General features: G+C 50.4%; 1 protein-coding gene across 3 annotated transcripts; it reads left to right on the top strand.

Annotated features, from left to right (window-relative positions):
• Positions 1-5105: 5105 nt before the first annotated feature.
• Positions 5106-10843, top strand: Perm1 (PPARGC1 and ESRR induced regulator, muscle 1). 3 transcript variants are annotated; one of them, XM_048350016.1, is made up of 4 exons: positions 5106-5464; positions 6195-8698; positions 9389-9514; positions 9764-10843. In XM_048350016.1, exons 2-4 carry the CDS (start codon positions 6457-6459, stop codon positions 9886-9888), a joined length of 2493 nt encoding a protein of 830 aa, XP_048205973.1. In that variant the 5' UTR covers positions 5106-5464; positions 6195-6456; the 3' UTR covers positions 9889-10843. The 3 variants fall into 3 exon arrangements, with proteins under 3 accessions (XP_048205973.1, XP_048205971.1, XP_048205972.1); XM_048350014.1 differs by having other exon boundaries at positions 5840-8698; XM_048350015.1 differs by lacking the exon at positions 5106-5464 and adding an exon at positions 5480-6093.
• The last annotated feature ends 269 nt before the right edge of the window (positions 10844-11112 follow it).

The following is an 11112-nucleotide window of genomic DNA, read 5'->3' as shown; positions in this document are numbered from 1 at the left end:
CTATATTCTTTACCTCACATACGGAATATACATATGTAAATCTGAGGGAAGCTGGTAGGAGAGCCCAGAACGAGTGGAAAGCAGATGAAAAGAAATACAGTAGAGGGTACCTAAAAGCTGCAGTGGACATTGATGAAAGCAAACTAAGCAACTCAAGGGCAACTGGGAGCGGGAAGAAATGACAGAAAAAGAAGGAACTGATTACACTAAACAAAAAGAAAGAAATGTACATACCACCTGACCTGGAAGGGTTTGTTTTATTGTTAATATTGTTTAATAGTTAATATTCATAGAGTTCATAAGCAATGTAGACTAGAATGGTGATGTCTATCATTGGGAAGGTTAAAAAATGATGAAAGCAAGAGGGGTTGGGGGAAGGAAGGTGGGAGAAAAATGAGGAAGGGGGTAACAAGTATGACAAGAAATGTATATGTATTCCCTACTTTAAGTATGTAACTGTAACCCCTCTGTACATCATCTTGAAAATTAAAAAAAAATTGGAAAGGGGGCTGTGGCTCAAGTGGTAGAGGGCTTGCCTTGAGCAAAAAAGCTCAGGGACAGTGCCCAGGTCCTGAGTTCAAGTCCTACAATGGACAAAAAAAAAAGAAAGAAAGGAAGGAAGGAAGGAAGAGGGAAGGGGGAGGGGGGAACGAGGGAGGAGGTAACAAACAGTACTGTGAGACCCTTTCACCCTCGCGCGTGTTGGGACAGCTGGAGTGCGGCCTCACGTTGCAAGCCTTGGATTGTGTGTAGACGCGATGACACCCGTCCCCCCCTCACGCTTAGATGAGGACGCAGGACACGCGGGCGTTCTCGGGGGAAAGCTTCTTGGAATTTCGGTTATTCAGGGGAAAAAAGCCACATTGATAGCAGTAGTGGCGGCAGGAAGGGGAGGGATCTGGAGTGGCTAGCTGGACGCTAGTGACAGGCTACCTGGGCTGCCCCTCCAAGGGCGGTGTCTTAGGACCTCCTCACGGGCTAACACCACATCCCACCCCCTGGGCCCCCTGGGCTCTGCCCGGCGCCATTCTTGGCCTACACGTGCTCCGAGACAGGAGGCGGGGCTGGTCAGCTACCTCTCCCGGTGCCAGAGCCCGGAGGGGGGTAGGAGTGGCTAACGGCCACGCAGCCCCAGGGCGGGAGGAGAGTCGGCCTCTCAGGACCACCTCCCTCAATGCCAAGCCAATGACCAACAAGTACAAGAAATGTATCTAATGCCTAATGTATGAAACTGTAACCTCTCTGTACATCAGTTTGACAATAAAAAAATAAAAAGAAAGGAAGGAAGGAAGGAAGGAAGGAAGGAAGGAAGAAAGGAAGGAAATAAGGAAGGAAGGAAAAAAGACAGAAAGCTCTGGGTGCCAGTGGCTCATGCTTGTAATCCTAGCTACTCAAGAGGCTGAGATCTGAGGACTGTGCTTGCAAGCCAGTCTAGGCAGGAAAGTCTATGAGACTCTTATCTCTAATTAACCACCAAAAATCCAGAAATAAAACCATGGCTAAAGGGGTAGAGTGCTAGAGCTAGCCTTGAGCAACAAGCTCAGGGACAGTGCCCAGGCCTTGAGTTCAAGACCCAGGATGGGGCCCATGTGCCCGTGCACATGTGTGGACACACACACACACACACACACACACACACACACACACAGTATGCTAATTATAACAAGAAGTTGTTGCTAAGGTGAACTGTCATAATTTTAAACTTCTGTTCAGGGGCTGGCAATATGGCCTAGTGGCAAGGGTGCTTGCCTCGTATACATGAAGCCCTATGTTCCATTCCTTAGCACCACATATACAGAAAAGGCCAGAAGAGGCGCTGTGGCTCAAGTTGGCAGAGTGCTAGCCTTGAGCAAAAAGAAGCCAGGGACAGTGCTCAGGCCCTCAAGCCCCAGGACTGGCAAAACAGAAAAAAGAAAAAAGAAAAAAAAAATACCAAAAAACTTCTGTTCATCACAAATAATGTTGAGTGAGACAAGCCTAGAGCACAGAGATCAAAGGCACATGGTCTCCCTGATATGGGGTTGTTGGGGTCGGGGGGAGATCAGTAGAGACTATGTCTGTAAAACAACAAACTTCTTTTCAAATGGCATTTTCACATGTTTTGGTCAGTGACTTTACTTTATGTCTCTAAAACCAAACAATTACTGAATAAGCATAAAAAGGTCTAGGATAGACCTGTCAGAGGTTCACAAGAGCTCAACAGCTACGTACATATGATTGTAGAAGATGAGGCTAAGCAAAATGAACTCCAAGAGATGGAAACAGGAGGATTTTATCATTGTCGTTGGGTTTTACGTGCTAGGTGAATTTCCTGTGGCGTACCCCAGGTGGTTACTGTATATGATTTTGGTACACTGGATATTGTATATATGCTTACCTGAACTAGGGAAGGCAAAGAAAAATGAGGGAAGGTGTAACAAATATGACAAGAAATGTACTCATTATTTAACTGTACCCTCTTTGCACATCACCTTGTCAATAAAATTTAATTTAAAAAAGCACTATTAAAAAGGGACAAATATTCAATTTAAAATAACTCTTAGCTAGGCACTAGTGGCTCATGCCTGTAACTCTAACTACTCAGAAGGCTGAGATTATGAGAAATGAGGTTTGAAAACAGCCTGAGCAGGAAAATCAGTGAGACTCTTAGTTTTGTTGTTGTTGTTGTTGTTGTTTTATTTGCCAGTCCTGGGGCTTGAACTCAGGTCCTGAGCACTGTGCCATTTCTGGCTGTTTCTGTGGTGCTGAACCCAGGGCTTCATTCACGCTAGGCAAGCACTCTACCACTAGGCCACATTCCCAGCCCCCTGTGAGACTCTTACTTCCAATAAAGCACTAAAAATAGCTGGAAATGGAGCTGTGGTTTGAGCGGTAAAGTGCTAGCTTTGAGCACAAAAGACCAGGATAGTACTCAGGTCCAAAAAACTATCTCTCCTGGTGCCAGTGGTTCATGCCTGTAATCCTAGTAGCTCAGAAAGTTGAAGATATGAAGATTCTGGCTTGAAACCAGCCCAGAAAGAAAAGTTCATGAAACTGTTATCTCTAATTAGTCACTCAAAAGTTGGAAGTAGAGTACTAGCCTTAAGCCAAAAGGCAAGGGCTGGGAATATGGATTAGTGGTAGAGTGCCTTGCATGCATGAAGCCCTAGATTCGATTCCTCAGCACCATATAAAGAGAAAAAGCCAGAAGTGGTACTGTGGCTTAAGTGGTAGAGTGCTAGCTTTGAGCAAAAAGGAAGCCAGGGACAGTGCTCAGGCCCTGAGACCAAGCCCCAGGACTGACCAAAAAAAAAAAGCTAAAAGGCAAAGAGGCATTACTCAGGTCCTTAGTTCAAGCCTCAGTACTGGAACAAAAGAAAAAAACAAACCACAAAGCTGGGCTGGAGATATAGCTCAATTGGTAGAGGCAAGTAAGCAAACAGAACAAGTATGAAGCCCTAAGATAAAATCTCCATCCCAAAGCTGGGTGCTGGGAGCTCATGTAATCTTAGCTACTCGGGAGGCTGAGATCTGAGGATCGTGAATCAAAGTGAGCCTGGGCAAGAAAGTCCGTGAGACTACTACCTCCTATTAACCACCAGAAAACCAGAAGTAGAGCAATGGCTCAAGTGGTAGAGTGCTATCCTTGAGCAGAAAAGCTCAAGGACAGTGCCTAGGTTCTGCAGTCAAGCCCCATGACCAACAAAACAACAATAACAATGACAAAACTTCTATATCAGCCAAAAAAAAATAATAATTCTTATGCATGAGGCTCTGGGTTTAATGCACAGAAGAGATACCAAGAAGAGATACAGAATAGTGGCAAAAACACTGAAGAGGCTTATTTTCACTGGAGAAGAAGGACCAATAGTGAGTGGCTTTTTATTTTTTCAGAGTTGAGCATGGAGGGGCTGGGGATATAGCCTAGTGGCAAGAATGCCTGCCTCGGATACACGAGGCCCTAGGTTCGATTCCCCAGCACCACATATACAGAAAACGGCCAGAAGCAGCGCTGTGGCTCAAGTGGCGGAGTGCTAGCCTTGAGCGGGAAGAAGCCAGGGACAGTGCTCAGGCCCTGAGTCCAAGGCCCAGGACTGGCAAAAAAAAAAAAAAAAAAACAACAGAGTTGAGCATGGAAACCAGGGCCTTGTTCATGCTAATTAAATGCTCCACCACTGAGCTACAACCCAGGCCCTTGTTTTTTTGACCCAAGTGTTACTATGTAGTTCAGGCTAGATTCAAACTCTCAGCTCTTCTGCCTCTACCTCCACAGTGCTGGGATTACAGTTATAACCCACAATACCTGACTACATCCATCCTTTTGTACCCAAGCTCAAGATTTGTTTGTGATGGTTACCAGGATCCCTATGGTCAGAATAATCTGAGGGACACCTTCTCACTCTGCAGCTGGTGTACAGTTAACAGAAGGACTTTGGGACCCAATTCTCTCACTTGCTGGCTGTGTGGCTTTGTGCAAGCCATTCCCCTTCTCCATACTTCATGCCCTTCAGAAAGATAGGTACTCTTGGTGCTTGGCTGAGGGTTAGAGTTTATAGAAAGATGCTCCAGGGGCTGGGAATATGGCCTAGTGGCAAGAGTGCTTGATTCATATACATGAAGCCCTGGGTTCGATTCCCCAGCACCACATATATGGAAAACGGCCAGGAGGGGCACTGTGGCTCAGGTGGCAGAGTGCTAGCCTTGAGTGGGAAGAAGCCAGGGACAGTGCTCAGGCCCTGAGTCCAAGGCCCAGGACTGGCCAAAAAAAAAAAAAAAAAAAGAAAGATGCTCCAGGCACCTGGCAAGGGCCCAGCAGATGCTGATGACTCCTCCTGGATGCAGAGTGGCTACCTAATAGTGGGTCTGTACACAGAAATCAAAGTCAGGAGTGAACCCATTTTGTCCCCATGTCCGTCCCCACCTTCTGCCTAGGCACTATGTCCATCTGGAACCCCTCCAGCAAGAGCATCATCGTATGTCCCTATTCTCTTCCAGCCCCATCAGTAGGTTCAGCAACTCTCAGGAGGCTCCTGCAAGCCCTGGAGGTCAACCCAGGTAGGTTCACGTCCTCCTCTGGTTGGTAGGACCATCTGCACAGTTGGGCTGGGGACATTTGGGCAGCAGGAAGGGCTGGTGTAAAATTTCACAGTGAGACAGAGTGCAGGTATCCTTCTGCTTGAGAAAGGAGGTACTGTGCTGATTGCTGAGTAACATTCTCTGGCTGGAGTCTGACGTGACCTTCGCTGGTGCCAGCCCTTGGTCTGGCACTAGACCAGAAAGATGTCTCTCATATAGCTGGAGGCTCCTCAAATGCCATCTATTTGTGGCCTGGCCCTGAGACTTGCACAAGTCACATGTGAGCCTACAAGTGTGGTATTTTTGGCCACGGGGGGTGGAGTTTGCAGGGCAAGGCCAACACCATGCTGCTGTGGGACAGGCTGCTAGATGCCCTGACCCACAGCACCGGCTGGCTGCTGAGACCCAGGTAAGCCACGGTTAGACCCTCGTTCCCGTCTAGGGGTTCCAGTGCCAGGTAGTTCCCACCGAGTCCTCTCCAGGGCCCAGAGAGTGGGGCAAGGGTCAATGGGTAAGAAGCCACAGTGCCTTAGCCTTTAAGGCATCTCCCTCTCAGACTGTTCCATCCGACTAGGTCTAGTAGTAGCTGAGAGGACGCTAGAGTAGCCCCTTTAGGGGTCAGAGAATGGAGTCTCTAGCCAACTTGGGTCACCTTGATTTACTAAGGTGGGGGAGAATGAGGGCTTGAGTAGTTGGGCAAGACTGAGTGGGGAGATGCAGACCTTGAGGATAGACTGAGGGGGCCTCAGGGGTCAAAAAGCTCATCACTACCTCATAATCTCAGCCTCAAGCTGTTCCTGTTGACCCTGGAGCCAGCTCTGACTAGCACCAGCAATTGACCTTGGTGGATTCAGAGGAAGCCTGTCCCAGCCAAAGCTGGTGGAAGGTCATCACCTTGAAGTCTGGTCATCTGCTGGGCACTGGGGTACCTCTTCCATGGCCTGCTGCCATCTAAGTCACACTGGGACAGGCCACTGGAGGAACTGAGCCCCAGTGCTCCTTGGTGCAGACCACTGTGGAGGGAGGTGCAGAAGGGAGGTCAGCCCCATTGAGCCACTTAAAGATGTGTGGGAACATCATTGGAACATGGCCATTGAGTTTTAGTTTACTTCACTAATATGAAGTCTATTTGATTTTAGAATTGTGACAATGTGTCATGGCAGTAACCATTTGGAGTTGAGTTGGAAATAGGGGAAGTTGGAGTTAGGATCTTCTAACTCAGAAGAAGGAGCCTATCCTCTGGGACCCTTCCAGGTGGAGATGAAGTGCCAGGGAGGGGGAAGGTGCCCTTGGGGTGGGCTGAGGGGTGTTGTGTTCTGCTCCACTTGTGGGGCCTGGATGTGTGAAGGGCCCGCCTGGCCCCAAGTCCTGCTGTTGCTCCAGCACCTCTGCTGATCTGCGATGGACAACTTCCAGTATAGCGTCCAGCTCAGTGAGCAGGACTGGGCCGAGTTCTCAGTCACCACTGATGAATGTGGCCTCTTGCAGGCTGGCCTGGCCTCTGGAGATGAGCTCTTGTCCAGTGACATTGATCAAGGGGACAGCAGTGGCAGCAGCCCCCCTGGGCCCCCACCACTCCTCACTGGGCAACTGGCTTCCAGGGGGAGGGGCTCTTGGGGCTGCAAGGAGGAGGACGTGGCTACCCAACAGCTGATCAGCAGGTCTCAGTGTGAGCCTGTCCTGGCTCTAGGGGCTAGTCAGCAGGAAGCCAGCACGTCCACACAGTCAGAAGCTCTGCGGTCTCTCAGCTTGGTTGCTGCCCCTGTCAGCCAGTGTTCCTTCCTCCCAGAGTCAGCAGCTTCTAGAGGTGAGATGCAGAGGCTTCTACAAGGCCCTGCCTCAAGCCCTGCTGGTGATTCCTCTCAAAGTCCCGAGTTCCCTGGCTGCAATGTTCCTTCCCAGAAGCTCCCTGATAGTCCTGGAGCTTCACAGCGGAGCCCTGGCCGCAAGAAGAGGCGTGGTATGGGTGCCAAAAGTGGTAAGCGCTCAGGAGTCCCAGGCCCTCCTGCTGCACTCCTCACTCCAGAGGCCGGTCCCGAGGAGGACCTCGGGGCTGGGACAGCAACGCTGACAGCAGGAGCCTTGAAGGACAAACCGGATCCAGACTCTGCAGGTGCTCTTGAGCCAGGCTCTGGTCCCTCTGAAGAGGTTGCCAGACAAGGGCTAGACTTGGGTCTACCTACACCTGTCCCCACCACTGAGCAAGGACCAGACCAGATCAGACTGGCACCCAGAGCTGAGCTACACACAGTACCCAACCCTGTCCAGGAGACTGACCCAGATGTTTCCATGGCTAAGCCAGATGTGGCCCTGTCTACACCAGTCTTCAATCCTCAACCAGACATGGCTTTGTCTACACTTGCCACCAAACTTCAACCTGACATGACTTTTTCTGCTTCTACCTGTAAACCTCAACCTGACATGGTTTTATGTCCATCTGCACACAAGCTTCAATCTAACGTAGCTTTATGTACACCCACCTATAAGCCTGGTATGACTTTGTCTACACCTGCCACCAATGCTCAACCTGACAATGATTTGTCTACACTTGCCAAAAATCCTCAACCCACTATAAGTCTATCTACATCTGCCTCTAAGCCTGATATAACTTTATCTACACCTGCCTCCACTCCTCAACTTGACAGGATTATGTCTGCATCTGCCTCCACTCACAGACTACATGTGGACTTTCCCACAGTAGGCCCAGGGTTGAAGCCAGAGGGGGATTTGACTACGTCTGTCTCAGTGGCTGTGCTGCATGATGTTCTGCCTCACTCAGCCTCCAAGACTGTGCATGAAGTGGGTGTGTCTACGCCTGCTGCTCCCTCCTCAACCCCTGTTTCCTGGGTGGAACCTGCACTGGCAGACGCTGAGGTGTCAGTGCTTCAGGGGGGATACCAAGAGAAGCCTGTAAGAGAGCCCTTAGCCAGTGCTCCTGGACACCCCTCTGGGGAGGCCCCACATGGCCCTGTCCAAGTCACCAAGAAGAAGAAAGTTAGATTTTCTATGGCTTTGCCAAACTCTGAGGAGCCAGGGTTAGGTGAGGCCACAGGCCCACCTTCATCAGTTACGCTCCGTTCCCCAGCCCTCCAGACCCGTGGGGGGTCTTCAGCCTGGGATGCTGTGGCTGTTGGGACCCGCACCCCTCAGCCTCGAATCCTCAAGCATCTGCCACCTCCATCCCCCTCTGCCTCCTCAATGGGGCCTGAGCCTGGAAGCCGCTTCGCAGTGACCCTTCCTGAGGCTTATGAGTTTTTCTTCTGTGATACCATTGAGGAAGAGGATGAAGATGTGGAGGATGAAGCAGTGGACAGTCAGGCCCTGGGGGAAATCCAGTGGCCAGATACGTGTGAGTTCTTCTTCCAGGACTTCAGGGTCCAGAGGTCAAGGCGTCAAGGGCACTTAGCACCAAAAGCACCCCCAAGAGCTGAGTGTGAAGCAACACTTCCCCCTAGAGACCTTGTGCCCATCTCCATCCCTGAGGCCTATGAACACTTCTTTGGAGAGGATGGGCTTGATGGCACATCAGCTACCCTTCTCCAGCTGCAGACCTTGGAGCCTCTAAAGGAAGTAGAGCTTGGGTTGTACCCTGAACCTGGCCCAGCCACAGCAGAACAATTCAGCCTGGCAGTCAGGCAAGCAGGTAGGTGTTGATTAGGCCCTGTGGTCTATCTAGTTCCTGGGAATGCACTGTCCAGGGAGCTAGGCCAAGGAGTCATGGGGGAGGAACAGTGCCAGGCCCTGATCATTAGCCAAGGGCAGGGGGTGCTACTTCAGGACTGAGTGGGAGGAAATGGCAAACTCCAGCCATTCCAGGACACAGTCTAGTTGGGGCAGAACAGGTGAGGCAACACAGCCATTCAGGTTTGACTCTGCACTGACCACTGCCTTGAGTCCAGGTTGACGTGTTAGCAGGGGTTCTTCACCACATGCCATGTGAGAAACAGCCTTCCACTGGAAGTGGAATTCCCTCAGGGCATTGAAGACCACAACCACAGAGACAGCTCCTCCAAACTGTCTTGATTCGATTATGACATATGTCACCCAGTGTCTTGAGGAAGAAACATCAGGGAGAATATGATTCAGGCAAGTGTGTCCAGGGCAGGTGTCCCAAGACTATCCAGGGTAGATGTGTTCCATGTAACACATTACATGGCAAGCATGTCTTAGAGCAAGTGTGAATAGGGCAGGTATGTCCCAGAACAGGCGTGCCCCAGGCATGCATGACCAGGGCAAGTGTGTCGCATGGGAGGCAGGCATGTCCAGACAATGTGTGTGCAGGGAATACCGTATCTCAGAGGGGACCAACTAAGGGTATACTTCTCTTTCCTAGATGAGCTCCGGGATCCCTTCACCTCTTTTACCTTTAGCCAGAATGACATGTGCCTGGTGTTTGTAGCTTTTGCCACTTGGGCTGTGAGAACCTCAGATCTACATACCCCAGATGCTTGGAAAACAGGTTTGAGGGCCCTGGGGGCAGAGGGAGCTGTGCCTATATAAGAAGGGCTATGATGTCCATCTACCCTGCTGGACCAGCAGAGATGAGTGAAGCACAGGAGGTCCAGGCCCTCCTTGACCTTATTTTTCCCATTGCTGACCTGCCTCCAACCCACTGGGCTTGCCCCACCCTGTGTGGACTGGGTCATGTGGGTGGGAAGTGGTGACTAGCTGGAGCTGGCAATCAGGAGACCTTATACTTCTTTTGCAGTCTTGCTGGCCAACATTGGCACCATCTCTGCCATCCGCTACTTTCGCCAGCAGATGAGGCGAGGACGTAGCCCTAGCCGAAACTCCAGTCCCAGCAGCGGCCCAAGTCCCAGCCCCAGCTGCTAGGAGCCAGGCTGGCCTGGGAGTCGCAGGATGCTGAGAAGAGCTCAAGGGGTCTGGGACAAGGTGCTGCCCTCCTCCTCACCCTTTGATACCTATCTTCTATGGTGTCTGGGAGGGAACCAGCATCCTATATGTGAGCTCCCTTAGACTCCACTTATAGGTCCAGCCAGTGGCCAAGGTCACTGCCCATACCTGGTAGGAAGGAGATTCGGAATTCTGTGTGTGTAGGTGCTGAGCAGAAAGCTGTTTAGGAGGGTATCAGATTAGCATATGAAAAAACAAGTCACTCAATTAAATTCAAATCTCAGATGTGCAATACTTGGGATGTACTTGACTAAGAAAATGTTTATCTGAAATCTAACTTTACTGAACACCTGCATTTCATCTGCTCACATGGTAAGAAGAACAGCTGGAGAAGACACTGAGATGAAAAGTGTCAGGGCAGCAAGGCCCTGTTGGATCTAGACACTAGGACAAGGACATTGAGTGACTTCAAAGCTGAGGAATGGGGGAATTCCAGGAGCTCTGCTCTGCTCACAGGTGTGCTGGGCTGTAAGGGCCTCTAAGACCCTCTGACCTGAACCTAGAGGGACCATGGCCACAGCTTGCTTGGGCCAGGCCTGAGTCAGTGAGCAAGTGCCTAGGAGGATACCTCTGAAGGCTCCTGCAGTTCCCATTGGGTAGGTCTGTGGAGCAGAGATGGCTCCACTCTGGGAGTCCAGAAGGAGGTGCAGATAGAACTGAGACCCTCAGTGAAGGAAGCTTGAGTGGGACCGAGGTTGAGAGTAGTCATGGAGTGGGAAAGTGGGAGCGTGGCCTAAGAGAGCAGAATGATGGTAGGATAGCGTAAGGTTCTGCCCAAGGTAGCATGCTAAGAGTCCCTAGGATAATGGAAACCTGGCTGCTCTGAGGGGAACACAGGACACAGCACCAATAAAATCTCTTTTTCTTGTTTACAGTGTCAGTGTTAGTGCCTCTGACCATCCCTACCCCACATTGCCTCAATGAGTAACTATCTCACTCTGCTTGCTGGGTACTCTCCCACATCTAAACTTGTTTTTTTTTTTTTTTTTGCCAGTCCTGGGCCTTGGACTCAGGGCCTGAGCACTGTCCCTGGCTTCTTTTTGCTCAAGGCTATTACTCTGCCACTTGAGCCACAGCGCCACTTCTGGCCTTTTCTATATATGTGGTGCTGAGGAATCGAACCTAGGGCTTCATATATACGAG

The sequence above is a fragment of the Perognathus longimembris genome, chromosome 7 (genome assembly GCF_023159225.1).
Source record: "Perognathus longimembris pacificus isolate PPM17 chromosome 7, ASM2315922v1, whole genome shotgun sequence".
In the NCBI taxonomy this organism is placed as follows: domain Eukaryota; kingdom Metazoa; phylum Chordata; class Mammalia; order Rodentia; family Heteromyidae; genus Perognathus; species Perognathus longimembris.
Note: the sequence above shows the minus strand (reverse complement) of the source record. Positions and strands in the feature narration are given on the sequence as shown.